The sequence below is a fragment of the Acipenser ruthenus genome, chromosome 7 (genome assembly GCF_902713425.1).
Source record: "Acipenser ruthenus chromosome 7, fAciRut3.2 maternal haplotype, whole genome shotgun sequence".
Classification (NCBI taxonomy): Eukaryota; Metazoa; Chordata; class Actinopteri; order Acipenseriformes; family Acipenseridae; genus Acipenser; species Acipenser ruthenus.
In genome coordinates this window covers 57286533-57313968 of record NC_081195.1, presented here as the reverse complement: position 1 = coordinate 57313968, position 27436 = coordinate 57286533, and the positions used below count along the sequence as shown (strand labels likewise).

Sequence of the window (27436 nt, the reverse complement as noted above, 5' to 3'; positions counted from 1 at the left end):
ACAATTTCACCACATGTATTTATAGTAGAAAGCTGGAACTAGTAGTTAAGTGGTGTGCTTGGTTAATATTAATACATTAGTTCTATCACGTTTCACAAATATAATGTCAGTGATACATTGATTTATACAGATTTTATCAGTGCTTTTGTCAGTATAAATTAGATATGCATCAAGCTTAATACATTTTGTTTCTGTGTTTTAACCATTAAGTGCCAAAGGGTATGCTCTTGATTTATTCTTTAATTGCTTAAAACCCTCAATATGTTTTAAACCATCCTGTAAACCTCTTACTGTTTGGTTCTGATACAAAAACAAATGCAATACAACTCTCTTTTAAAGGCTTAAACTGGGCCCTAACATGGTATAACTCTATTATCAAGCCCATATGTCACACATATTCAGTGCACCATCAAACATACCTTCCGCTGGCTTACTATTGTTTTCTCAACCTCAAATATGCAACAAAAATTTAAATTGCTTTTTTGTAGTGCATATTCAGGGAAACTGGAAAGAATAAAAAACAGTTGAATCCATACTGCATGCCAAGCAGCTGCTTTGAAAATTACAGCTATGGAAAAAAAGTTTTGCATCACCTACAATTTTAGGATTGAGACATTATTTTTGTTTTTATTTTTTTAATTTTAGTAGTGTCCAATTATTTTTAGGCTCAGCTCACTGCTACCACCCCTGCGCCGACTCAGGAGGGGCGAAGACTAACACACACTGTCATCCGAAGCGTGTGCCGTTAGCCGCCTGCTTTTTTACACACTGCAGACTCACCATGCAGCCACCCAGAGCTACAGCATCGGAGGACAACACAGCCCTAGGCAGCTTACAGGCAAGCCCGCAGGCACTCGGCCAGACCACAGGGTTCGCTGGTGCGCGGTGAGCCAAGGACACCCTGGCCGCCCCCTGGGAGCTCCCATCCTTGGTCGGCAAAAGAATAACCTGGACTCGAACCGGCGACGTCCAGGCTGTAGGGCGCATCCTGCACTCCATGCGAAGCGCCTTTACTGGATGCGTCACTCAGGAGCCAAGACATCATTTTTAATAGAAAAAACTTTATAAACATAATGTTGATCTTTTATTTAATATCATGTAATCAAAGAAACTGCAGCTATCTTTATTTAGTACAGTTCTGTGTTGTTTTAATCTAATACCAAAATAAACTTAAAAATAAACTAAAAATATTTACCACATGCCTTCAGGAAACTTAAATGCAATACAAAAGTGAGAGTAGACACTTATTTGCGTGAAATGTACTCTTTCTGCAGTAATACAAATTCCAAAGTAACAAATATTAGCATTGGGTAGATTGTTTGTTTATGAGTCTGCTGTACGTAGATTTAACAGAGCCCATAACCTTTCAAGAATTTTAAGAGGCCATTACATCAGGACTTGAATAAATAATGGAGATACTTGGATAAAGGCGTATGCTAAATAAACAAATAAACCAATCATTTCCCATGGTCTAAGTACCTGGGTAGACTGGAGCTTCCCTTTTGGTTTTCTGGTTTCAGGTTTGAATGACTGATTAACTTGGGCCAGTAAGCCACCTTAAGAATGCGCTTTAAAGTTTTGAATTTCCCAAGGTGTCCACTCAAAGGATTGTTATGGTAGGCTAACAAGATATAATTTCTGAGTTTTTGTGGTACAAAAATGTGATACTTGTTCTGTTATTTAAACCTTTCGGTAAAGTTTGTCTTCAAGGATCACAAAGCTGGATGGAGTAAAAAAATTAAACATCAATAATAATAATAATAATAAGTATAAAATTAATATACAAACTAAACTTTAAATGTGCACTTACCTGGAAAACTTAGATGTATTTCTAGAAGGAGAATCTGCCTACTAATCAACACATCATATCCAAGCTCCAAACAAACTCTGTGTGGCTTTCATTCATGTCACTTCTTTTGTTTGGCCTCTGAGTGATGCGTGGTGAGGCCAAACAGGGCGAAGGCAGTCTTTAGAGCCTGGAAGAAGGGTTACCCTCAGCCATGGATTCCCTAAGGTTTCCTTCTACCAGCGACTAGGGTTTTTCCCTTACCTGAGTGCAGAGCGGTTCATATTTAGTTTCTACAGGGTGCGTGGCAGGCTGGAGAGGCTGGGTTTTCCCTCAGTGCATTTCATGCTCAGGGGGGCGGTCCTATGTCTCAGCTGCTTACGTTTCATTAATCCATTCCCTGTTTTTGGCGGTTAGGTGTCATTGCGCCACTGCAGTTGTTGCGTTAACTATTCATCATCTTCATTTTATCCAGTTATGGTTTGGCAGCTTTTGTCTTTTTGGGGGATGTAATGCCGTCTGCGGCACTAGACTACATGATGTCATTGTGTATTTGCTAGTTGGCCAGCATTGCGGATAGCTGTCAGCACTCATGGACAAGGTCTCCAGCCAAATTCATCATCCATCATTAAGTTGTCTATTCAATTGCAATTTAAATCATCCACATTGAGGATTCTCCGTCCTGAAATTCTCAATCCTGGAAGAGGAGTAGAATTCACATAATTAAGTAGTAACATTCAATGCTGCCAGCGTATTTTCGGCGTTTAAAACTCTACTGCCATTAATGCCAGAAACACGGTTCAGTGCTTTTACTGTTTTTTTTTTCCTTGTGACATTCTTTCTGGCTCATCAGAAGACAGATTGTTGCTCTTTTTTGAAGCTTCAACCAAACATATCTGCTTCTGTTTTCTCATTACCCCCACCAAATAAACAGTGCAATTCTATAAGCCTAAAATGTCTGTTTCGTGTCAACGGATCGCACAAGATTACATGCAAGTCCACATTATGAAGCCGAAATTTTGCAAACCAATGGTACGCACAGTGCGTAACATGCATACTGCTGCGGGAGCCAATGGTCATGTGAGTAGTCCAGACCCATTGAAAAATTATCAGCATCTATGGTTGCTGAGAAAAAAAATTAAACATGTCTACTGGCGCTATATGAGGTACCCAGGCGCTTAAATCTAGCGACATAGTGCTAAATTTGCACCCCAGTGAAGGCCGTACCAAGCAATCCTATTTGAAAGCTTTTTAGACCAAATATGAAAAACATAAGCATACAGTACGAGGTGCTTAATGTTTTGTTTTGTTTTTTGTTTTTTTACGTGACCATTTATTCAGCGTTTCAGATTATGCTTTTAGTTTTTTTTTTTTGTTTTTAGTACTGCTTTTTAGTTAAGATGTTTTATAAGCAAGGTTATAAAAAATACTGAAGCTACTGCCGTGTGGCAGCAGTGTGGAGTAGTGGTTAGGGCTATGGACTCTTGACCAGAGGATTGTGGGTTCAATCCCAGGTGGAGGACACTGCTGCTGTACCCTTGAGGAAGGTACTTTACCTAGATTGCTCCAGTAAAAGCCCAACTGTATAAATGGGTAATTGTATGTAAAAATAATGTGATATCTTGTAACAATTGTAAGTTGCCCTGGATAAGGGTGTCTGCTAAGAAATAAATAATAATAATAATAATAATAATAATAATAATAATAATAATAATAATACGCTTTGCAATAAATAAATAACGAAACAGATTACAATTACTTTTTGTTATCTTCGTGATTGGTCATCGTGATTGCTTTAGCCTAGAACAGAGGAGACCCCAAGGAAAAACACTTTCCAGAACTAGGGATGGGAGGTGGGGCAGATCATGCATGCTTGGGATTGGTGGTTGATTGGACGAGGGCACATAAGGGAGCGTGCATTTGCAGGGAGGAGATTGGGGATTAGAGATCTAGTGTGATTTGACTGCAGTTTAGCTGATAGTGTGCTGTAACACTACGTTACTCAAATAACAAAATCAAAATTCAATAATTTTGATTCTGTTACTCAAATAACAGAATCGAAATTCAAGGCTGTGTGGTCCAGTGGTTAAAGAAAAGGGCTTGTAACCAGGAGCTCCCCCGTTCAAATCCCACCTCAGCCACTGACTCGTTGTGTGACCCTGAGCAAGTCACTTAACCTCCTTGTGCTCTGTCTTTCGGGTGAGACGTAATTGTAAGTGACTCTGCAGCTGATGTATAGTTCACACACCCTAGTCTCTGTAAGTCGCCTTGGTTAAAGGCGTCTGCTAAATAAACAAATAATAAATGGGCTGGTATTGCATAATCAGTATTCCTTACAACAAAAATGGTAAGGGGAGTAGTGGAAATGGCAAGAAAATTAATTTTAAAACCTTGGCAACACCTTTAACAAGGAAAGGTTTATAGGGCTTTGTTGGTAACAAAAATACCATCTTTAAAAATCATTGTAAGCTACCCTTTCCCTGGGAAAGTTCTGGTTACACATTCACTGTATACAGCATATTATAAACACAGTGGTTGCTTTAAGATCTTTCTTCAAATTTTTATCTCAGGGCTATATTTCATACTTTATGTTCACTAGAAACAATGGTTTCCTGAAATCCTTTATAAATCTGACCACCACATGTGTGCAAGTTCACAAAAGCCCATAACTGAAACTCTGTCTTGATCCAGTTATATTGTTGAGTGAAACTAGATTAAAGGGAAGCAGTCCAATAAGAATTATATTCAGTACAAGTTTTTACCTCGCCTCTGAATGGGGGAACCTTTTTTTTAATTTAGAGTTTATTGTAAATGTTTGAGCCTAGGTTTCATTCATTCGTTAGTTGATTATTTGAGAAAATATGTTCAATACACTTAAATGCAGCAAATAATACTTCCAGGTACAAGTTTCTTAGTTCACAGTTGTGGTGTTTTATATTATATTTCTATTGTTAACAATGTAATACCACTTGAACGAACACAAAGAGAACAACTCTCCTGCTACCCGTACCAAGGGAAGGTTTCATTACAAGTGTGAGGGTTAGGTGTTTAAAGCAACTGTGTTTGGAAGCCAGTAGATTAACCTGGAAAAGGTTATGTGTAAATGGTATGTGTGCATGAAAGTAACCTTCCGAGCGTAATGTATGACCAAAGGATCTTGGTGATTTCACAATATATCAGAAACTTGCTGTAACTCCTGAGCGTCTGTCTGCTTCTTATAGCCCTATAGACGCCTTCACCTCCAAACCTCTCCCTGACAATATAACACAGTCACATCTATAATCTGCATTATTTCAATGTGGTGTTTGAAATCACCATATACAGTCAAGAGACGTCTTTCAACAGGGGAGCAATCGAGGTAGATTTGAACCTCTCACAGACAGACTTCTGGGAAAATACCTGAAGCAGAGGTCATAGTGCATTGTTAACTGAAAACTAAAAAAAGTAGTCCTGACCCATCTTACCGCGCACTGTACTTCTAACACTTCAGTTTTATCCTAAGGAACTCCAACACGTGGTCCAATAGCTTGCTGGTAGAAAAGGAGTATGTGAATCTATAAATATTTATATCTTTAACAATTGTTTTCAACAATTCCAGCTATACAGGGTCGGGTTAATTTTTCTTTTTAACACAACTCAGTTTTAATGTAACATTATTTCTGCATGTGGTGAAATTGAGGTTTTTTCTTACATAGTAAAATTCTTGGACATGCATTCAGCTAAATAACAGGGTTTTTTTATTTTTTTATTTCATAGCAGCAAACTCAATATTTATGTGCGGTTTTGTAGAGCCTGGAAAAATAGTAATTACAGGTTGACTGACAGGTTTGCTGCCAAAACACATCCAAGGTCAAAGAGTTAATAATGTGTTTTATAAAACAAGGAAGGGGACAACATTACTTAGAATTAAGTGTTGGTTAATGCATCTAGTCTCACCAGTGTCAGAAGTGAAAATAGCTACATGAGGATTTCTATTTTTTATATAAAGCAGGCCCAGGGGAGGTAGTTGTAGACAAAGTTTAAAATTTGTATAAATTATAATATATTGATGCAGCCACTGAAACAGTGAAGCATGCTTCATCGTGCTCTTCTGAAGCAGCCAGACAGCAAGAAAAAATACTTTATTCAGAAATGAAGTGCAGTACTAATGTCATAATATTTCCATTCATAGTTTAATAAGGAAGCACATCCTGCACAAAATGGGTTGTTGATATTATACAGATACTAAATCACACTATTAAACCTTGCATCTTATGTAGAATACTTCAGATGTCCCTTACAGGAAATGAGCCATTACAACAATTATTGTATTATTATTACATGTGTACTATATTTCATTTTTACTAAATTAGGAAGCCTGTGTTAAAACCATCAGGTCTGTGCGTGTTTCCTGTAAAATATATATATCATAACATATCACCATGTAGTTTATTTTAATAACTGGTTTATAGTTTTTCAATGCTGAAAAAAGCGACTACTGTTTGTGACAGGTTGTTGATGTGGAAAATGTGTGCCCTCACCTAAGACAATAATTTTAAATAGGGCATAGTGTTTGAACTAATTTATTCATGAATACTTGGTGTCTTTTTGAGTTTTCATTTATATTTGATTAAGAATGAGTAAACCGCTAGCAGCAGGAGGTCACTTTTGTCATAAATATTATATGTTAGCATTTGGCTTTTCAGCCATGTGAATATTTTTTGATACAATATAAAATGGTCTTAAGAATTAAAAAAAAAAATGAAAATAATCATATTACTAGAATTCATAAACAAGAAATTATTTAAAATCATATAATTTAAAAGAAAAAAATATGCCATTTATTATGAAAATTCTATCTTTAATACATTCAACATACTACTGACTTATTCATAAGAGAGACAGCAATGGGGTAAAACACCTATACTGCATGTGAATCACCATATTGGCACGTAGGCTCTTTCTCCCTTTCCTTTACTGACTAAATAATGCAACACTCATTTCTGAAAGAGTACATTTTTAGGGAAACATTTACATTTTGTAACATGTCTGTAAAATACATTCTGAACATTTTTAAACATTTGAAGTAAAAATTCTACTTTAAAGCTGGTTCTTCTTGCAGGAGTGGAATTATTTCTCAATAAAACACAACAGAATACAGGATATATTTTCAGAAACAAAGTAAGTCAACAGTTTTGGTTGTGAGACTTATGTTTTTGCACATGGTCAAGATTTGAAATATGAAGATGTGTTAGTGTTGGTGGACCTGTCCTGTTGTATTTGTATTGAGGTTTAAATAAACACATCAGTAAATAAATACACTCCATTGCCTCTGAGGACAAAAAAGCATTGGCTATAAAAGCTCTAAGAAAGAAAAGCCACTCAGTCTACTTTCTGAGCTCAGTAACACCTTTTTAAACATCATGTTCGTTCCACTTGGAGAACAAAACCATGCAATTAGTCATAATTACTTCCTATATAAGATAATAATAATAATAATAATAATAATAATAATAATAATAATAATAATAATAATAATAATAATTTGTTTTTCTCCAAAATTGATTCAATAGCCTATACTATACAATGAAGATAATTAAGGGAGTCTACTTTGTGTCTGTAACTTGTTAACTGTGGTAATTCAAAATTCATGGGATTGTGAAAAGGAAGTTGAGTTGTTCATTTTTACTTTTTTCTTCATTAATCTAAAATGACAGACCTGTAAAATGAGATATATACACTTTTCTTCTAAACAAAAAAAGTTGACTAAAGCTTCTTATCAAATTTCACATTAAAATGTAATTATCTAAAATAGAAGGGTTGCAGGATAACAGGTATATTATTTGTTATTTAAGTTAAATACTAGTGCTATTTTGAACATATAGCTTTTTTATACACAGTGCTTCCTTGATGGGTCAAACACCCAAATATATCTGTATATCTGTGCAACAAACAAATCATTAAAAGCAAATTTGATTCTGGTCCCTACTTGGAATATCTACATACCATCCAGAAATAAGTTACTGCAAATCATACTGACATGCATAGTGCTCCCCTTTATAACGCTGTAGTTGGGAGCCATAGGAGACCGTGCCATTTGTGTTCCGCCTTACAACGAGAATACTAGTGTTAGTGGAATGGCATTATGAGGCAAATGGGAGCCATGACCGTACCGCCTTATAACCTGTTCCGCAGTATAAAGGGCTGCCTATATCATTTACAAGAGCAATGACTTACTATCAGACTATATAAGCCAATGCTTGACTCTGCTTCAGTATATACTATGGTAGTAGAAAACAGAACCACAGTAGCAGCAACTTCCTTGGTCAAGCCAGGAAGTTCTTGTTAACTTAAAATCCACTGTGTCTGATGAAGGGGAAATGTAAGTGGTGAGATTTAAAACTGTAAAAATGTAAGGTTTCTGCTTCTTGATATTGACTCTAATTGTTTCCCATGTTCTAATATCAATTTTACATATTGAGACTGTGAGAGCCAGAGAACGTAGAGGTCAAGCTCTCTAATTTCCATGCTTAATAGAACACTGATGTAAACAAGTTATAAATCTGAATAATTATACACATGGGAGGAGTACAAGATTTGTTTTTGTCATGCTGCCATATGGTGCAGGGGCTAAGCAACTTTGACAGCTCTTGGTAATTCATTAAATGATTTTTAAATATGGTCTCGTTCATAGGAGACTGTGTGGTCCAGTGGTTAAAGAAACAGGCTTGTAACGAAGAGGTCCCCGGTTCAAATCCCACCTCAACCACTGACGCATTGTGTGACCCTGAGCAAGTCACTTAACCGCCTTGTGCTCCGTCTTTTGGGTGAGATGTAGTTGTAAGTGACTCTGCAGCTGATGCATAGTTCACACACACTAGTCTCTGTAAGTCGCCTTGGATAAAGGCGTCTGCTAAATAAACAAATAATAATAATAATATGAAGCACCAGAGGTGAAGATATGATAGTACTGGAGAGTGGAGCACCTCTCAGCAATGCCATATATATATTTATTGTAGGCCTGTATGCATGTATACCAAAAAGAAACCATCAAAATAATATATTTTGGTCATTTGGTCATAAACCTTGATTGTTACCTAGACTGTATTAGTCCAGTACAACTTAGATTTTTTTACTTGTTTCACTCAGCAGAGCCTAACAAAGCTACAGTTTATCTTGTACGTTTAAACATAATGGTCTTATTCTGAGTGTATTAAGACAACAGCTTTTGTTTGTTTGTTCTGTCAACAAGAAATAGAGGGCAGGATTTTCAAAAACCAGTATTACTGTTTTTCAAACAAAATGTGTTAATTAAATCAATCTGTTAATGCTTTGAAATTGAGTCGATGAGGTTGTTAATGAACACATTTCTTGTTAAAAAGCTTGTCACAGGTCACCTACATCACTTCCTGTCTCAACGACTACCTAAGGGGAACTCGTTGATCAAAATGCATGTTAACGAGATCAAGAACAATTAATTGAAGCATAATTCGCTGTTATGGAAACTACTAGTGTAACCGCTTGAAAATGGCCAAATCAATGCTACTTACCGATTTCTTGATTAACACTGGAGTTATCATTTACAACCTTTTGAAAATCCTGCCCAGAGTACCGGTAAGATAATTTATGCATTAGGTTCTTCTATTTGTGGATACAATGCTTATTATAATTACTAGCTTTGGACAACATTTGTTACATTGAATTGAGTACCGGTAGTCTTTTTTAAATATCCACAATGAGACTTTATTTTTACTCATACTTCAAAACCACTCCAGATACACAGCAACATCCATAATGCATGCGTGTGTGTTGTTGGATCATTTGAACCAAATAAAATACCCTCAGGCTCTATAAAACACAAATCTAACCATGACTTGACCAGTAAAAACATTCATCAATACATAAACCGTGACCATTAAAAAATGGCATTTCTGTTTTATTTGTATTATTTTTATTGAAAACTTTTTATTTTCTTATAGCGACTAGTCTTGAATAGACAATTCAGTTTAAGAAAAGTCTTTTCAAACCTGGGATTAAAGATTGAGTTACATTGAAGAATAATGGACCTTTTTGTTGTCACTGCCAATCTAATGCTAAACTTCTTCTATACCCTTACAAACTACTGCTATCTCTAATTTGCATATATATAAGACCCAAAGACTTCTTGGGTGAGGATTAGTTTTAGCTCCTCTCAGGCTCCACAGTACCCATATTGTGTTGTTGATTTGACAGCTAAATAACAGATTTAGTACATGCTTCAGTTGTTGTAAATTGCATAATCAAACCATAAATTCAACCAGATTACTTATCGTCATTATAATCCTTGAAAAGAAGCATACCTTTTGATAATGTATCTGTAGATACTGTATATATAACTTGTACTTGCAATATGTAGATTTCTATAAAGCATTGTGTGGCTGGTTGGTCTGCTGTATCTGAATAATCTGTTTTAATACACTTGGCTGTCAATTGGGGCCTCAGTGAAGACTGATTGCAAAACTATGGAATTCTCTTGTAGACTTGGCTTGGCCAGGCAGAGACGTATATGGTTTATATCAATGGCTATATATGGAATGAATTTGAGTAGTTAATGTTCTAAAACAAACATTTCAAATGACTCTTCCTTTTTTGATTTGCTGCATCAAATGTCAATGCATAATAATGATTGGTCAATACCTGAAAAAGGCTAAACTTTTAGAAGTTATGGATGATGATATGAAAGAGACAGAGACACATCTGTAAGCATTTTTAATGGGGTGATTTCAACTGGAGGGAAAGGTTAAATGAAACTGTGTATGCAGCATGGTTGGTTTCTACTGTATGATGGGAGCGGCAGAGAGAAAATGTAATGGTAAATGATTTCTAAAACCTTTGTGTATTAGAGCACATTGCAGGCGTGTTGGTCTTTTTAAGCAGAAGATAACATTTGTGTAGCAGATGTGGAGAAGGAAAAGAGATTTTCTGAAAGTTGAATTTGTGTAAACTTTAATAGTGATTACTGCTGATTAATAAAACTAAGAACATTGCAACATTGTGTGACATGCACGGTAAACAATTTGTAGCCTATTGCAGATTAATAATCTCATCAGTCCCACTGCGTACTATTTTGCATTTTTCTTGTGAAGAGTGGAAACAGGAAAGAGCCCCGCTTTGCAGTTAAACATAGCTCGTTTAAAGCCTTTTACTGTGTGGGAAAAGTGTATCGTAACAATAGATAAAGCTTCGTGTTTTTTTCATTCACACTGTTAAATGTTAACCAACCCTACTACCTTTATCTTTGGCCATTAACAAATACTAAACATACAAGTAAGTGGTAAAATAGAAAACATTTGTAACTTAATACAAATTCTTCTAATAAAAAAAATGTTTAATGACTCCGTAGGTGACCTTGGACATGTTGTGAACGGACGTGTTATCCAACAGTAAGCAGCTGTTCTTTTAGACAGGGAACTTTGTTAGGGTGGTTTCTTAGAGTAGCAGGCTGGTTGGGAGTCTTCATCTGAAATACTTTGGACAAGCTGGAAATTAATAGTAAGGCACTTATCTGAAAGAAAATGGTCTTCGTAAATAAAACCGTCAAGAAAAGAAAAGGTTCTTCAGGTTTTTGAATCCTGCTTGAAGGGAAAGCTATTTCTGACAGTGTTTGATATGTGTTCATATGATGACATTGTAATGTATATGTAAAGTATTACCAGTATTGCCAACTCTCGCAAATTCATGACCTGCTCATGATCTTGTGACAGTACTGTTGGATCTCGGGATTTTTCACTTTTTGAAAGATATACATTAGTCATGGCGGAAAACTCAAAGAAGCGCAAACACTGTAGGAGCAAATTCAACCCAGACTGGAGCAGCTGCTTTCCTTCTCCTTCATATTGTTAAACATGCAACACTCCAGTAGCTATCATCGCAGCAGCTGTCTGCGCAGCAGTAACAGGTACGATAATAGATAATGTTGTTTGTAATGCTGAATGGTGGTCTGGATTGTCTGGTTTTGTTATGCATTTTGAGAAGCACTAATAGAGATTTGTAATAGATGTGAGGTGTATAAGCTGTTAACAAGGTTTAAAAAACAACTGAAAAGCATTTAAATATTGGTTTATGTTTTGAAAAATAAAATCTCGCGAATCGAACGCCAAATCTCTTGATTTCTAAAAGTTTGTCTCATGATTTCTGCAGAGGTGTAGTTGGCAATACTGTATTACAGTAGTTTTTTTTTTCTAGAATTATATTTCAGCCTTTATTTATTTTTACCTTGTTATAGTTTTCTTTTATACAAGAATTGACCATTATAACCAAGAGATCTACAGTACAAACAGCATACATTACAGTGTTCACCAGCTTTAAACCTGTTGAAATATCCTGGCCGCACAGCCCTCATGTTTTGCCAAGCTTTAAGTCAAATTAGTATTTTAATTACACTAGAGTGAGGAAGTTCTTGGACCACACAGGGGCTGGATAAGCAACAAAAAAACAAAAAAAAACCAGATAGACCAAAACAAAAATGTTGAGTGGGAGGCTTTGAAACAAAACTGAAAAACAACTGCCAACTGAGTGATGTCTTGTTGTGCATTGGTTGATAAAGAGGGACACACAAGTGTTGTTCGGGTCACAGAAAGATGGGCATTTCTTGCAAGCTGGAACAGGTTATCTTTCAAGTGTTTAGTTTCAGGTAAGCGTTCCTTGTTAGAAAAAAACTAGCTTGGCTTCAGATTTTTGGTTTCATTTAGCCTTTGATGCAAGTGTTACTCTAATGTTGGTTTATCAGTATATTTAGTCCAGCTGCTTTTCATGTCTCTCAGTTAGATGCAGGTATTTTCTCTTTTGTTTGTTTTATACCATAGCTGAATATATACTTTTGATCTCTAAAATTTACTTTTAATTGCTTTAAAAAATGTATGTTTCAGAAAAAAGTTCATTTGAAATGGTTCAGGATAACCTTACTTGGGACATTTTGTTTTATAAATCAAGGGTGACAAGAATGACTGGTGTGGTGACGTCAGGCCAGGAAATGAATGTAACACAACACAGGCAATTGCGGGGCCAAACTGAGATGCAATGGCTCTCAGCTTTTATTAAACAAAAATAAACACTTTTCAAACAAACACAAAACAAAGGGCATGTGGGCCAAAACAAAATCAAAGAAACAAACAAATAATAACCTCTACAAGTATTGTGCTGGTAGTTCCAGCACGAGTAGCAATTGCTTTCTTCTAGTTATTACTTTACTTTACCTCTCCTCTCTCTTACACCCGTTCTTCTCTCCCTGAACACTTCACCTGTGCAGCCAAACTGCACATCTTTTATATTATGTCGAGGGGTTAACTAGCTATTAATTGTCTTATTACCCCTCGGCCATAGTCTGCACGAGTTTCATAATGTGTGTGCCAGTCAGCCAGTTAAACAGTCAGTAGCTGATAGTCACACATTCTCACGAGGTATTTTTAAAACAACAAAACAAATAAATGGCAGACGGCACCTCGCTCGTCCTGCCAAACAATAATACATAATAAAACAGTTTTTTGGCCTCATATATAATAATAATAATAATAATAATAATAATAATAATAATAATAATAATAATACAAAATAATACAAAACATGCACAGGGGTGAGGAGTACCCTGTCACAGCATGCTTTTGCAAAATAAATAAATCAAATGAATTTGCTAGTACTGATATACATCTGTCTGGATGCTGTACAGTATAGGTATATTTCAAGTGTACCTCTTCCCATGAAGCAAGTTGTATTTTGTGTTGAACATCTTTCTTGGTTAACCAAAGTTTTAATTCTGTTTACTGATGAAATAATAATAATAATAATAAAAAATAACAAAAGGTCATCTCACTTACAGATTTTTTGAGAACTGTTTAAGAAAAGATGTTCCAGTGAATCCAAGGGAAGTCTACACACCCTAAAAGCCAGAAAGTTTTGATAAATGATTGGCAGATTTTCATTTAATTGAGGGAATTACTTGAAAAAACACATGTCTGTATAGCATGCTGGACTAAGTTATTTCAACAAATAGTTTGAATGTAGCTGGCATTCCTATGAAGTGTTTAAAAAAAAAAACATCAAGGGTTTTATTTTCTACTCACTTATCTACTTGTTCTGTCTTTAAAACACTGTGTTGAAAGCTTTGGAAGCTCAAGTCAATTATATTTCATTTAGTGCCAGCACAATGTCAGCATTTATTAAAACATCATTACTTACATGTCCAATCCCACAAGCAATTTAAATTAAAATGTCTGAAGATAACTACCCAGACCAAAAGGTCAAGTTTGTCCTGTCAGTTTGGATCTTCTCTTCTATTCCACTCAGGGTAAAAAACAGATCACAGGTGTAATATGAATACCTGTATTTCTAGGTATCATGACATTTATTTAAGTTTCTTTTTTAATGATACTGGATTTTTAACAGTAGAGTCAGATTTAAATACAGTCAGATGGGAATTAAATAGCATGGGTCATGCAAAACAGGAACATTGCCAATCAAGTTCTGCAACATGTAATTACTCATTCATGTTCATCCGTGTTGCTATTTTAAATTTAATCAGCAGTTAACTACTGGGTGTATTTAGTGTGCAAGGAAATAACATTTAATAGAAGAGAGATTGTACTTTCATATAATGTGCACACATTTAATTAAATAGTGAAACATTGAACAATCTAGTAAGTCTAGTCATTTGGGGTGTACAAACAGGGTGTACAAACAGGTACAAACAGTGTGGGAACTGCAGATAAAAATGACTTAGAATGTCTATGTGATACAATTTCACATCCATCAATAAACATAAAATTCTGACATAACACATATGACAAAATATTGTATGGACAGTCAAAACTGATGCACAAAAGAAATGTAACACAGGTCTAATGGATTTAATCAAATATTTTAAACATAGATATCAAACAAAATCACAGAAAATGTGAACAGAAATACAGATCAAAGAATCATGTTAACTTTTCTGTATGAAACGTGACACACTGTCAAAATGAAAACATTACAAAGTTAGTATCGGGTATGATCTCCCTGAGCATTAACACAATCCTGGCTGCGTTGACGCATAGACCTGATCAGCCTCTGGATAGACTGCTGTGCAGGTGCAGCCAGCTGGCGAAGGTTGGCTTGTCGTGGTTGTCTCCTGTGGATGGCACTGGCGATTTGGTCCCACAGATGTTCTATTGGACTCAGGTCAGGAGAAAAAGCTGGCCACGACAAGACCGCGACATTGCTTTCTTGAAGTCGTGCAATTGTAATCCTAGCACTGTGTGGTCTTGCATTGTCTGGCTGGAAAATCGACAGTTCCAGATTGGCTTCCAGGAACGGAAAAACTGTTGCCTCAAGGACTCCGTTAATGTATCGCTGAGCAGTAAGGTTGCCCTCAATCTGCACCAAAGGCGTTATTGTGTTAAAGGAGATTCCTCCCCACATCATCACACTTCCACCGCCCCAGTGGTTGGCTTGAACAATGCAACAGTCAGCATAACGCTCACCACAACGTGGTGGGCTGGTGTGGTCACCCTCTGCCTTCCAGGACGTGGCCTGTCCCTCACAGAGCTGGTTTCCTGGTTTCTCTGGACTAGTCTGCTGATTGTTGAAGCAGAACATCTCATTTTCCAGGCAACTTCTCTCACAGACATAGTGTTATTTTACACAATCTTAAAATGAGACACTAACTGCAGTTGTTTTTTATATTTAAAAATATACAATACATAAAAATACATTTGTTGATCTTAATACATCATGCCTTCAATCATGCCAATAGCAACCAGGCAATCTTCATTACACAAGTGGAGCATGGTCGTATCTTTCACTGTTATTGCGTTAATTAAAATCATGTCTTTTTGAATGGCTATTTATACAGATTCTTAATCAACTCATTTTGGTAATTTTAACTCAACTCAAATACCAAACACTGAGCACCTGGCATTTTTTATAAAATCACATGACTTGAGCTCAGTATTTTGTTATCCCAGGAACAATACTACTCAAACAATCAACAAACCTATCTGCTCGCTATTTAAAATGTAAATAACATTATGTATGTGCCCAATGAGCTATTGGTGTAAAACTTAAACTGTTGCGTTTTCATTGTACATCAGTATATTTGCCTCAAAGTTTTTCTACATATTACTAATGTAGCTACTGTTTGACACTAATATGTTGGTTATAGTTCCTGTTACTGTCTTCAGTTTATTTTACGTTATCTGCCATGGGTTGTGAACATATGGGTTTCCAAAACTATTAGTATGTTTTTGTTTGTTTGTTTGTTTTTTCAGAATCATCTTCAAATCCTCAACCTTTGAAGGATTGAGGTCAATGGTTGTCCTTACCCCCATTTCCCTGTGGGAACAATGATCAAATTCTAAATTTAATATTAAAAAAAATAAAAAATCAAGCTGGTGTGAAATAAAAATGCATGATGAAAAGTTTAAAAAGAAAATACAATTCTAACCATCAATACAGTAGAAGTGTATATCAAGAGAAGATATTTCCACTTTTAGCATTTTTTTCAGCATTAATGCCATCATGTAGACACGTTTACACATTAAACCTATTTCATTCAAATAATTAGTACAGTTCTGTGATATAAAGTGTTTCTGCAAAATATACAGTATTTCAAAGGGCAAGGAGAGATTTCAGGTTTGTGCTTGTGGTGTGGATCATGCTTTGGAAGTTGCAAAACAGGATTTCTTTACTCTTTTACTTTAAAAAGTCAAGCAACAAATGTTAAACTGCTGAATTTCTTTAGGTTTGTTGTTTTTGAAAATGTAATTCGTAGTAATGTAATTAAAATTGACAATATATTTTGGTTTTGTGTTCAATCTGTTTTTATTTGCACATACTTTCATTTGCAAGCACAACACAATTAATCACGCCATAAAATGGTTTCTTAAATTCCTAAGCTATAGGGAGGGGGAGCCTAAGGCAATGCTAACTCTACGTTACATATATACACCTGCCAATTTCCTTATACAGTATACTAATACTTTTAAAGTTGTTCCTTTCAAAGAAAAAAAACAATATTAGTAGAGGGAACATGCTTTCTCTGTATTATTTTACACATTCTTAAAATGAGTTCTTTGTGTGAAGACACTAACTGCAGTTGTTTTTTATATTTAAAAATATACAATACATGAAACTACATTTGTTGATCTTAATACATAATGTGAACTGTAACTCTTATCTGGAAAAGCAGTGGCAGTCTGTATAGCACAGTTTCCACAGCTTCTCACCTTCAGAGAAACTGCAGGGAATGTGTGAAGCAGGCTTCCCTCAGCCCTGCTCCACATGTGTGTTTTTTTTTTTAATGTGTGCTGTAACACCACCAGAGGAAAGAGGTGGGTCAGACTTGCCTGTGTTCCTATTGTCAGACAGCCTGGAGAGAGAGAGCTGAGAAAAAACCTGTCGAGGGGGATCTTCTGTCATCTCCCTGCAGGCAGTGGAACACAGTCAAACCTACAGTGCTCTCTCAGTTGCTCACACTCTCTCTGTCGGTGTAGCTGCGCTCAGTGAACTGAAGCCGAGGACAGGATTAGCTGCTGCCAGTGGCTATAAAAAAGCTGCCTTGAGAAAAAGGCACTGCTGCAGCAGAAGCCCTCGTTAGTTTTCTTTCCACACCACAGTTGTGCCTCATTATCCACTGCATCTAGATCTTTGGACATTTTTTTATGTTGTTTGAAGTTCTCCTTTGACTTAAACCAGGAGCAATGTGAACAAAGCTTTTGGGAACTGTCTCTTCTCAGTGAAACTGACCTAAATCACCTGTTAACCTTCAGATTTTAGGATTCTGTTTTGAACTGCGTGGGGTCTTTGCTGAAGGACTGTACACTGAATTGCTACACTGGGACCATGGACTACCTCATTGGGATTGTATTGCTACTCTCCGGGGTATCTCTGCCAGCAAGTGTGCACTCTCAACAGGGAAGGAGCAATGTCCCTCGGCTCAAACTGTCTTATAAAGGTAAGTCATGTTTCTGTGTGTGCGTGCGTAAATCTGAACAGCTCTGATTCTAGTTAAGGTGAACACTGTTGTTAGGTTTTATTTATTTATTTATTTATTTATTTATTTATTTATTGTTCACAATTTTAATAGCTTCCATGTGCTCAAGTCTTACTTAAAATACTGCAGTCTTAATGCTATAAAAGTGCTTCAATGGATCCTTTAAACAGATAATGTTTAGGTATTTTTTTAAATACATTATTTTATAATACATTTTCCTTTATATATATTTTTCTTCATATTTCAGTTCTCTTTACTTTTTATTTTGATATGATTTGTAGACAGATAGGATAATGGATTTCAGTTTATCAGACAAAGTTCTAAAATCATCAGACTTGATTGATGTAAGTGAATGAAAAACAAACAAAAAATGTTTTTTCAAATAACAGGCAACTTTGCTTGAATGCTGTTTCAGTGTACATATATGGTTATTTTGACACAAACACACACTGTTGTATTTGAACAATATGAAATAATGGTGTAGTATCCCAGGGCCTAAATATAACTCTTAAATATTGTCAAAGCAAACTTAATCTTAAAACTCAGTACTGTAAGCACCACGTTTTCACTGAACTACATCCATTAAAAAGACACTTCATAATTATATGAACTAGGCAGGAATGTCTTTCTTTTATAGCATTATTTTTTTTTAAAAGTGTGTGTGTGTGTATATATATATTGTAATGACAGCTAAGATCAAGTCACTATGTTTTAACAATATTTTGAAGATTAGTAATCTATTTTCACTCAAGAACATTGTATGCATTGCTTGCCAACTGACTGAAAAGTAAGGCACATGGAGCATGTTCCGGGTGGTTTTATGGTAATATGCATGACATTTTATCCTTATGTGCGATTGATTTGATGTTTGTAATTTTATGTCCTATGTTTAAAATGATCCTGCAGTTTTCTTTTGTTTTGTTTACAAATATACAGATTGAAGGGAATCCACTCTTTCTTTGAATGTATAGTTGCAATCAGGATGGATTCATTAGTTCATATAGGAAATATATTTTTGAGGTTTGAAGTAGGGTTTGAATTCCTGTGTGTTAACTATAGTATACTGATGTCAGATATCTGTGTGTGTGTGTCTATATATATATATATATATATATCTATATATATATATATATATATATATATATATATATATATATATAGATATATAGATATATATATATATATATATATATATATATATATATATATATATACACACACTGTATATATTGTTTATTTTAAACACAACCATTGTACTTCTAATATCACATTTATTTTTGGTTATAATATACCACTACTTCACTGAAATGCATAACATATTTTTATACTGTATATTGTGTTAAGTTAGGTATAAATTAAGCATTTCTTATTTACGTCATAGACTAGGGTATAAGGTAAATTGCACAACAATAGATTAAACCTAGGTTATATTAAGATATTTATTTTGAAATTACTTTTGAGAAGGTACAGAACTATGCCAGTATAGTATATTATGTCAATATGTGACATTCTACCAAGACAATATATATATATATTATACACCTTTGTTTACTTATGACATGAAATTGTATTTTACTAAACGCCTTTTCTCAGCTTTAAAGTACATTCTCCTTCATTTCCAATATGCCCAATACACAAATACAAATATTTGCAATGGGTTGTCAAAAACAAATTGGAATACTAATGCATACTCTAACCAAATGGGGTAATATCCTGCAATGCTCCCTTCCATATACCATCTGTAAAATATATTAAGTGAGCAACACTTTTCCCTGCATTCCGAGGCAGCCAAAAAAATTTACCATCTGCTGATTTAATGGCTCTATTAGCATTTTAGCATATTGTACTAGAATGTTTGCTAAAGAAGAAGTACATTATAAGGAAAGACCACTATGATATAAAGCAGTATACAAAATTATCAAATGCTGGTGGTGTGGGTGAATTTGGGGTTTTCTTGTAATAGTCCAACATTTTATTTGAACCTCAATCTGAAAATCATTTCATCTGGATTATTCCCTCAAATTTGAAAAATGGATTCACGGTTGCCTGTTAATATATTTTCTAAGATAAGTTGTGTAATCAATTACAGTACAAAGGTTGCCGACTACCACAGATTACAAATGATGGAAAACGTATTACTGCGAGCATCCTGTGGAATATTCGGTGCCCCACAGGTGTTTAAATTGTGCTTTTTTGGTGTCTATAGAATAGGTTTCCAGCATATTCCATAGGGTGTAGTCCGGATAGATATAATGAGGAGAGTTTCCAAAAGTAAACCCAGTGGGAGAGACTGGTTGTTAAGAAAGTGCCCTTCTGTTTACATGTATCCAGCATAGTAATTAGGTAAAATAAATTGCAAGAATGTTTTGCACAGGACCGTGCAGAGAAGTAGAATGTGATACATTTTTCTTCTACTCCTTATACTGACGTGGCCTTTTTGTTTCCTGATGTATAGAAGTTTTATTAACAAAAGATATGCCTTGAAGGCACTTGTCATTGCTCTATAAACAAAGCCAGCTTTATAATTATTCATTGTATTCCCTTTCTCTGTAATTTTTCTTATTATGTTACTTGGTTCTGTATAGCAATCACCTCATATGTATCATGTGTGGCAAAATGACTTTCCTTCATTGGATCTGTAGTACACTAGAGGAAACGCTGGTTACATTGCATTTGTTGTGACCATTGCTGGTAAAAACAAACCTAGTATAATTATTTGTTTATTTATTTATTGAAATAGGTCAACAGTCGTGTGGTCACTGACAAGCGGACTTGAAGATTTTCCGCTTCCAAAAAAGCATTCATTTACTGGAAATATAGAACTTATTTATTCAATTCCCCGTTTTAGCCACATGCTGCTTTTGTTGATGTTTTTATTTGTTTATTTATTTATTTTGTACCTGGTCAGCCTTGCCGTAGTTGTGTGTGGTTTGTGCCTTTAAGTAACAACAACACTTGCTCTATGACTGTTTTTAAACATGAGAAAAAACATTAGTATTCTATTTAAATTTAGCCATGTAAATGAAGGGAGGCACTTTATTCAAACATGTTTCTAAATTGTGTTCCTTTTCAGTATTGTAAATATCTTTCAACTGGGCTTGAAATTGAAAAAACTGATGATCAAAGTTTGGAGGGAGGGGATGCACAAACAGAAAAGTGGAACAAAAAAAAATATGTTCCAAGAAATTCCTGCTAAAACTAACAGAGCTACACTAGATGAAATGGTGGCATTTATCTTTGGATAACCAGGCTTTACACAGCAATCATATCTAGGTCAAAAGTGCCATATTATTGTATCTGTCATTGACATACTTTTTACCACAGACATTTCTACATCATGTTTTATTAAGTGTATGGCTTATGGACTGCAAGAATGTTTTACGTTTTGGGTTGTTAAATTATACCACCAGTACCCATCCCAGAAAGTGTCAGCATTTCTCTTGACTCAGCCAACCTTTATAAGCCATAAGACTTCGTAAAATACAGAAATACCATGATTCATATAAAAAGCTGCATGCTATTACTTACATCCCTCCATGAAATCAAATAAACAGACTTTATGCCAAGATAAAATATTTAGCTCCCCAGAAAAAAAACAAAAAACAAAACAGAAATGTCTTATGCAACTGTGAATGTTTCAGTAACTGGTCTTGCTCACTACAGATATTGAAAGCTTGCACCTCATTTTTCAATATAATGAGCTTTAAAATAACTTTTTTTCCCCCCCTAAACAATATGTCTTATTGAGTTAATCAGGTTAAAATTGGAACTGTGCTTTATTGTTACTGGGTTCAGTCATTATGTAAACCATGAAACATGTAGAAGTTTTAAAAGAATTACAGTCTATGTCTCAGCAGGTCTCTTTTTTGTGAGTTATTACGCTTAGCAAAGCAACAACAAGGCATGCCATTTACCCATAAGGTTGACAAATGTTAAAATATGTATTATGGCATTGCTATTACTAGTATCATGCGTGCTAAGTGGATGTACTGTATACCGAATCGTCTTGTTCTTTTATTTCTGAAGATGAAAGTCTGAGATCACTTCTTTAGTTCCACAGAAATGTAGATGCATTTAATATTAAAATGTATTTTAAAATTAGCTACCACCTTGCTTTTATAGACCACTAACAAAGAAATGCTGCAGGTAATTCAGGTTAACTGTATGTCTTCCTGGGATTAATAGATTGATTTTAATACAGTTTGAGCCCCTTAAAAAGGCATGCCTAATCCAGCGCCATCACCGCTTTGCTTGTGGGACTGTACAGTAGGTAATGCGGGGAGCTCTTTGTTTATCCCACAGCTTTCTCTCATCTCCTTACCTTAAGGATAAAAGCCCACAACCAGTATGGACTGCTACTAGCCGGGAGCTCCCCTCTCACACGGAAACAGCCTTCAGCAGGAAACAAAGCCTTTCCTGGTGGGTTAGCACTATCAAAGCAAAGAGGTATAAACTTTGCTGACGTGCCAGTCGTTGTAGGCATTAATGCTGTATAAGAGGTGTGTTTTTTCAACCTTATTAGACACCCTGGCAATACAATGCAGCAGGCATCCTTTATGGCTCCACTTGAGTAAATGTAACAACTGACAAATCATTATGAAAATAATGTACTATAGTTTATGATCATTTTTCATGTTTTATTGGACTCAATTAAAATGTCAGGAGAAACGTATGCAAATATTTCCAAGCAGCACAGGTCTCTTACTGTGGAATAATGCATCTTTCAATTCATAGAGAGATATCTTTCAATCAGTAACCATTACCACTCTTCTTCAGGGATTTGTCCACGAAAAGAGCTTCTCCAAAGCAACTGCGCCTAACTACTGGCAACTGAAAGGATGAACCAGGGCCTTATAATTCCCACATTATTACATTTCTACAAAACTATTTCAACTATTAACAACATTCTGTAAAAATAAATCTCTGCAAATGCCAGACAATCAATCAACCAATAAATTACCATAATCTGTGACTAAAAATAAATATAATACAAAGTTTTGGTTTTTAAATAGACAAATAGAAAATGGTCTTGAAGGCTTGCGATTAAATTTTTGTTAAGTTAGTCCAACAAAAGGTATCATCTCTCCTCCTCTTTGCCTGTCATCTCTGGACTGATACAGTGACCATTTGACCCATGAACAAGTTTCATGGGTGACATGTAAATCAGTTTTAACATTTTGATACAATAGTAAAAAAAATATGAGAAGTTATGTGACGAAAGTCATGAGAAAACCTGATAAACCACTTAGACAAACTGACCAGTTTTTCTCACAAGCATCATTTAACCTATTCATACAATTCTACTTGCAATACAAGTTATTTTCTTTGTCTCTTCAATGCATATTTTTTCTCTTTAGATTTTGTTCATGTGGAGAACAAAACCCTGTTCACAACGTGTAGACCCAGCTTGTGTATATTTTTGTAGTATGTTTGCTTTGCACTTGGGTAAGATTTTAATCCACAGAAATGTGAAGAATCTAAAGAAGAGTGGCTGCTTGTATAATTATTGGGTTTTCTTGACTTTTCTTGGCACATTTTATATTATATTTGCTTTACATAGTATTTTAATTTGTATTATTAGATTTCTATTATTATTATAATTATTATTAGTCGTAATAGTTGCATAATTAAATAATGCAAACTGATATTTTAAAATCATACCATTCATTTTTTATTTGAAGTTAACAGGAGGTTAAACTAAAAAATAATACAATCAAGGGACCAATGTCTGCTTCTGCTTCTCTATAAACACCTGGTATTGTCAGAGGATGAGCAAGTTCTGTGATAAAAATAAAGAAGCAGTTTTAATCCAAAGGTGTCGGACACACCTGAGCGTTGTTGTTATTGTATTATTAAAGTAGAGAGAAGTGATGGAAACTAACTTCACAGCGGTAATCCCTTGTTGTACTTGTGTTCAGAACAGTGTTCTTGACATTTGACTTTGACTTGTTCATACTCTATAAGAATAGAAATCAATGGTCCTCATAGTTCCCGGTGAGCAGGTTGAAGGAGAACCTAGGAAGATAACTGTTTCATGCAGATCAAGCTGTCATCTTGTGACTTAAGACATGAAAAGGATGTGAGAAGGAGCCACATACCCTCGCTTAAGCCATTCCCCCCTTTAGAACTGCTGCAATAGAAAGAGGCTGCTTTTTAGTAACAACAGTATTTTACAGTCACTTAATAGTAACGAGTAGTTGAAAGACATCTTTTCAGGCTGCTTTTTATAGACATCATAATGTTGTTATCTACTCACCAGTGAAGGGAAAATAAGTTGTTCATATCCCTGATCCCAGATGTATTAGCAAATATGTTCACATTTGAGATATGTTGAACTGCCTGGGTCTTTTAAATTCTGCTCAGAAGAGGCTGCAGTTAAATAAATTAATTATCTTCAAGCAGAGTATGCTTGAAGATGATGAGATGAAACTAATGGCCATGAAAAGGTGACAGAATACAGAGAGCGGCAAGTCTCTTTCTATCAATCTAGCCAGTGCTCGAAGTAGCGATAATTTTAGTCGCCATGGTGACCATTTTTTTCTTTTGTCGACTGTAAATATTAAATAGGTAAGCTTCACAGCCTACAACTACTGTACAATCAGAAAAGTTTTTTTTTTTTACTTTCAGCATGTTTTCGTCCTGGCATTACAGGACAGCATAAATAAAATTAAACAGTATAAAATAAAATTACATTTTAAAAAAAAACAGATTTTGCATACCTTTTGAAAATAAAGTTTAAGAACAATTCATCTTTTTTCTTTTGTCCTCGTAGAAGTTTGTGTTTTTTTTATTTTTATTATTTATTTCTTAGCAGACGCCCTTATCCAGGGCGACTTACAATTGTTAGAAGATATCACATTATACACATTATTTTTACATACAATTACCCATTTATACAGTTGGGTTTTTACTGGAGCAATCTAGGTAAAGTACCTTGCTCAAGGGTACAACAGCAGTGTCCCCCACTGGGGATTGAACCCACGACCCTCCGGTCAAGAGTCCAGAGCCCTAACCACTACTCCATACTACTCATTTACATAATTCTGATACAGCATGTTGTACATTGAGAGGTTTCCTGGCTTTATGGAGCACCAGCTATTGTAAATTTCACACTAGTCGCGTTGGTAAAGTTGAGTGCTTTCACGTAAGTGAAAAATCACACACGTCAACAAAAATCACTTATCTATTGCAAGTCACGAGCATTAAAAAAAAAACACAACACAACAAAAAAAACACGGAATCCGTGACAAATGTGACAAAATCCTAGCCTTAATAATAATAATAATAATAATAATAATAATAATAATAATAATAATAATAATAATAATAATAAAGAATTGAGTATATTCATGTATCTGCTTATTGATAAAACCCATCACCGCACTTCTAAAGTGTTACAGTATTGTGGTTATTGTATTTTAGATTTGTCTGTGTATAAATTAGACTTGTAATTATAATTGAGTATTACTGTAACTTATACTATAATTACAACTAAGTTTACCATGAACATGTCCCCTGCTGATGGTTCTTTTTTTTCTTTAATTTAGTAATCGTCTATTATTTTATTATTTTCTCCCAATTTGACATATCCAATTATTTTTTTCTGTGCAGAAAAACAAATCTGCAAAAATATTGCATATATAGGCTATGGAAATAAAACATACTTAGAGATGAGCATTATTGTTTAAGTTAAAAATGTATACATTAATATTATATTATTTTGAACAATAGTTTTTATTCATATTTAATAAACTTCAATGCAGTTATGGGCAACAATTTTCTTTTTCTGGCGACCATAAAGAAAATAATAGGAGCCTGCTGGTGCCTAAAATAAAAAGCTTACTTCGAGCACTGGTCTAACACACTGTCACCCCTGTTAAATGCAGATTAACTCAGCACAACACATGTGCTTCTGTGGTGTCCTGGATCATTGAAGAATTGATTGTGAATCCCACGGAAGAGGGTAGATCCTATGTCACAGGGATTAGATACATCAGGAGAGTGCTGTAGGTTTCCGCAATTGAAAGGATATTATGCGCTGCCATGTTGCACGCTTTATATGAAGCAGTACATAAAAAGTATTTCTATTAGTTGCTGCCTGCAACATTTTTAGATCTCTTTTAACAGAATATATTTGTGAGATGAAGATAACAGGATGACAGAGAGGATATCAGATGGTGTTGCTTACTGTTACTATCATCTGATATAACAATCTGTCAACAGAGTAGTGATTCATCATTACCATGAGTGCTGTGCTGTGCTTCCTTTCCACACCTAGCACCAAGGTTATGCTAACAATGCCATTTTCATGAGATGTCTCATTTATCTTATCATTAAATACTTTCAGCTGTTAGGTTGATACCATCTCTTCTCCTTTTGTGTCCTTTTATCTCCCCGTTACAGCTTTATTTGTACCTTTCCTCTTTATCCTGTCCTTTTGTGTATGTGTATGTGTATGTGTGTGGGGGGGATTTTAAGGGTTTGCGGTGTTAAATTGACTTTGTATATGAATTGATCATGCATGGCCCTGATGATTCAAAACAACTTTTAGTATCAGAGAAACAATTTTCAATGTAATTCAAATATATTACCTCCATTTGTATCCATCACAGAAACTATATTTAGGGCTGATTTTCAGTTTTAACCGATAAAACCTAATAAAACACCCCTGATACAAAAAAAAAAAAATGAAATCGGTTGATAGCCAATAAACACGGGAAAACACCAGAAAAACTGTGGAAATGGTTAATCAATTCATGGTGACTTTACCCTTTTCCCATTAAAAAATAAAACCTACTACAAAAATAATAATGCTGGGCAATATCCCGCCTTCCTGACTTGTATCTATCATTGATTCGTTCTGAATACTTTAAACCCACCCCAACTACTGAGTGACAGCACATTCCTACATTTCTATTGGAAACTCCATCTGCGAGATTTAAAACAAGATTACAATAAGGAATGAAGGCTTGTTAGCGGGATTTAAAGCTGTATTACAGTTAAGATACGGAGGATTTAAAACAAATTGTGGCAAAATGTACAAACATGCCTACACACAAAAACCCCAGAAGAATGTGCCCATAGGGATGTTGCTGTGGAAGACAGCAAAGGAAAGAAGGTACAACTTAAGTGTGCAAGTACTGTTGAGTTACTACTATACATATTTTGACAGAAAAAAAAAAACGCTCAAGCATTTTGGAATGTAAACCGAAAACATTACTTTCATACAGTATATCAAAAACGAAAGCTGTTAACTACAATTAGACTATGCCTTCAAGGAACAGATTGTAAAAATGAGCTTCTATTTCCCCTTTTTTTGGTCAGAGACAAAGAAAATGCAAACATTTGTGTGAAGCATGACATAAGAGAATATTATTGTGGATCTTACTTTTCAATCCTGTCAAACAGCTCAAATTAAAGAAGGCCGGTGCAAGATTTGTTCTTTAAAATAAGGTGCATTCCTTCAGTATACACAAAGAGGGTGAGCTGGTTGAAACTTGCTGTTGGAGTGGAGGGGGTCCAGCAGTAACATCAGTGGGTTCTTCCAACTCCCTGCTTCATGTGATTTTCTCAGGTGAAAAGGAAAGCAAACGTCTAACACCTGCTTAGTGTGTTAATTGTGCCGTGACAATCTCTAAACAGAAATTCCACTATCTGGAAAAGAC

The 27436-nt window shown here is 35.1% G+C and overlaps 1 protein-coding gene across 2 annotated transcripts in view; it reads left to right on the top strand.

The window, feature by feature from the left end:
* Positions 1-27436, top strand: part of LOC117415946 (semaphorin-3A) — a 184677-nt gene that overhangs the window by 113971 nt on the left and 43270 nt on the right. For both annotated transcript variants that reach the window (XM_034922194.2, XM_059027367.1), the window contains one exon: positions 17548-17732. In XM_034922194.2, the coding sequence (XP_034778085.2) occupies positions 17621-17732 (112 nt within the window). In that variant the 5' untranslated portion in view covers positions 17548-17620. The remainder of the gene's footprint in view (positions 1-17547; positions 17733-27436) is intronic.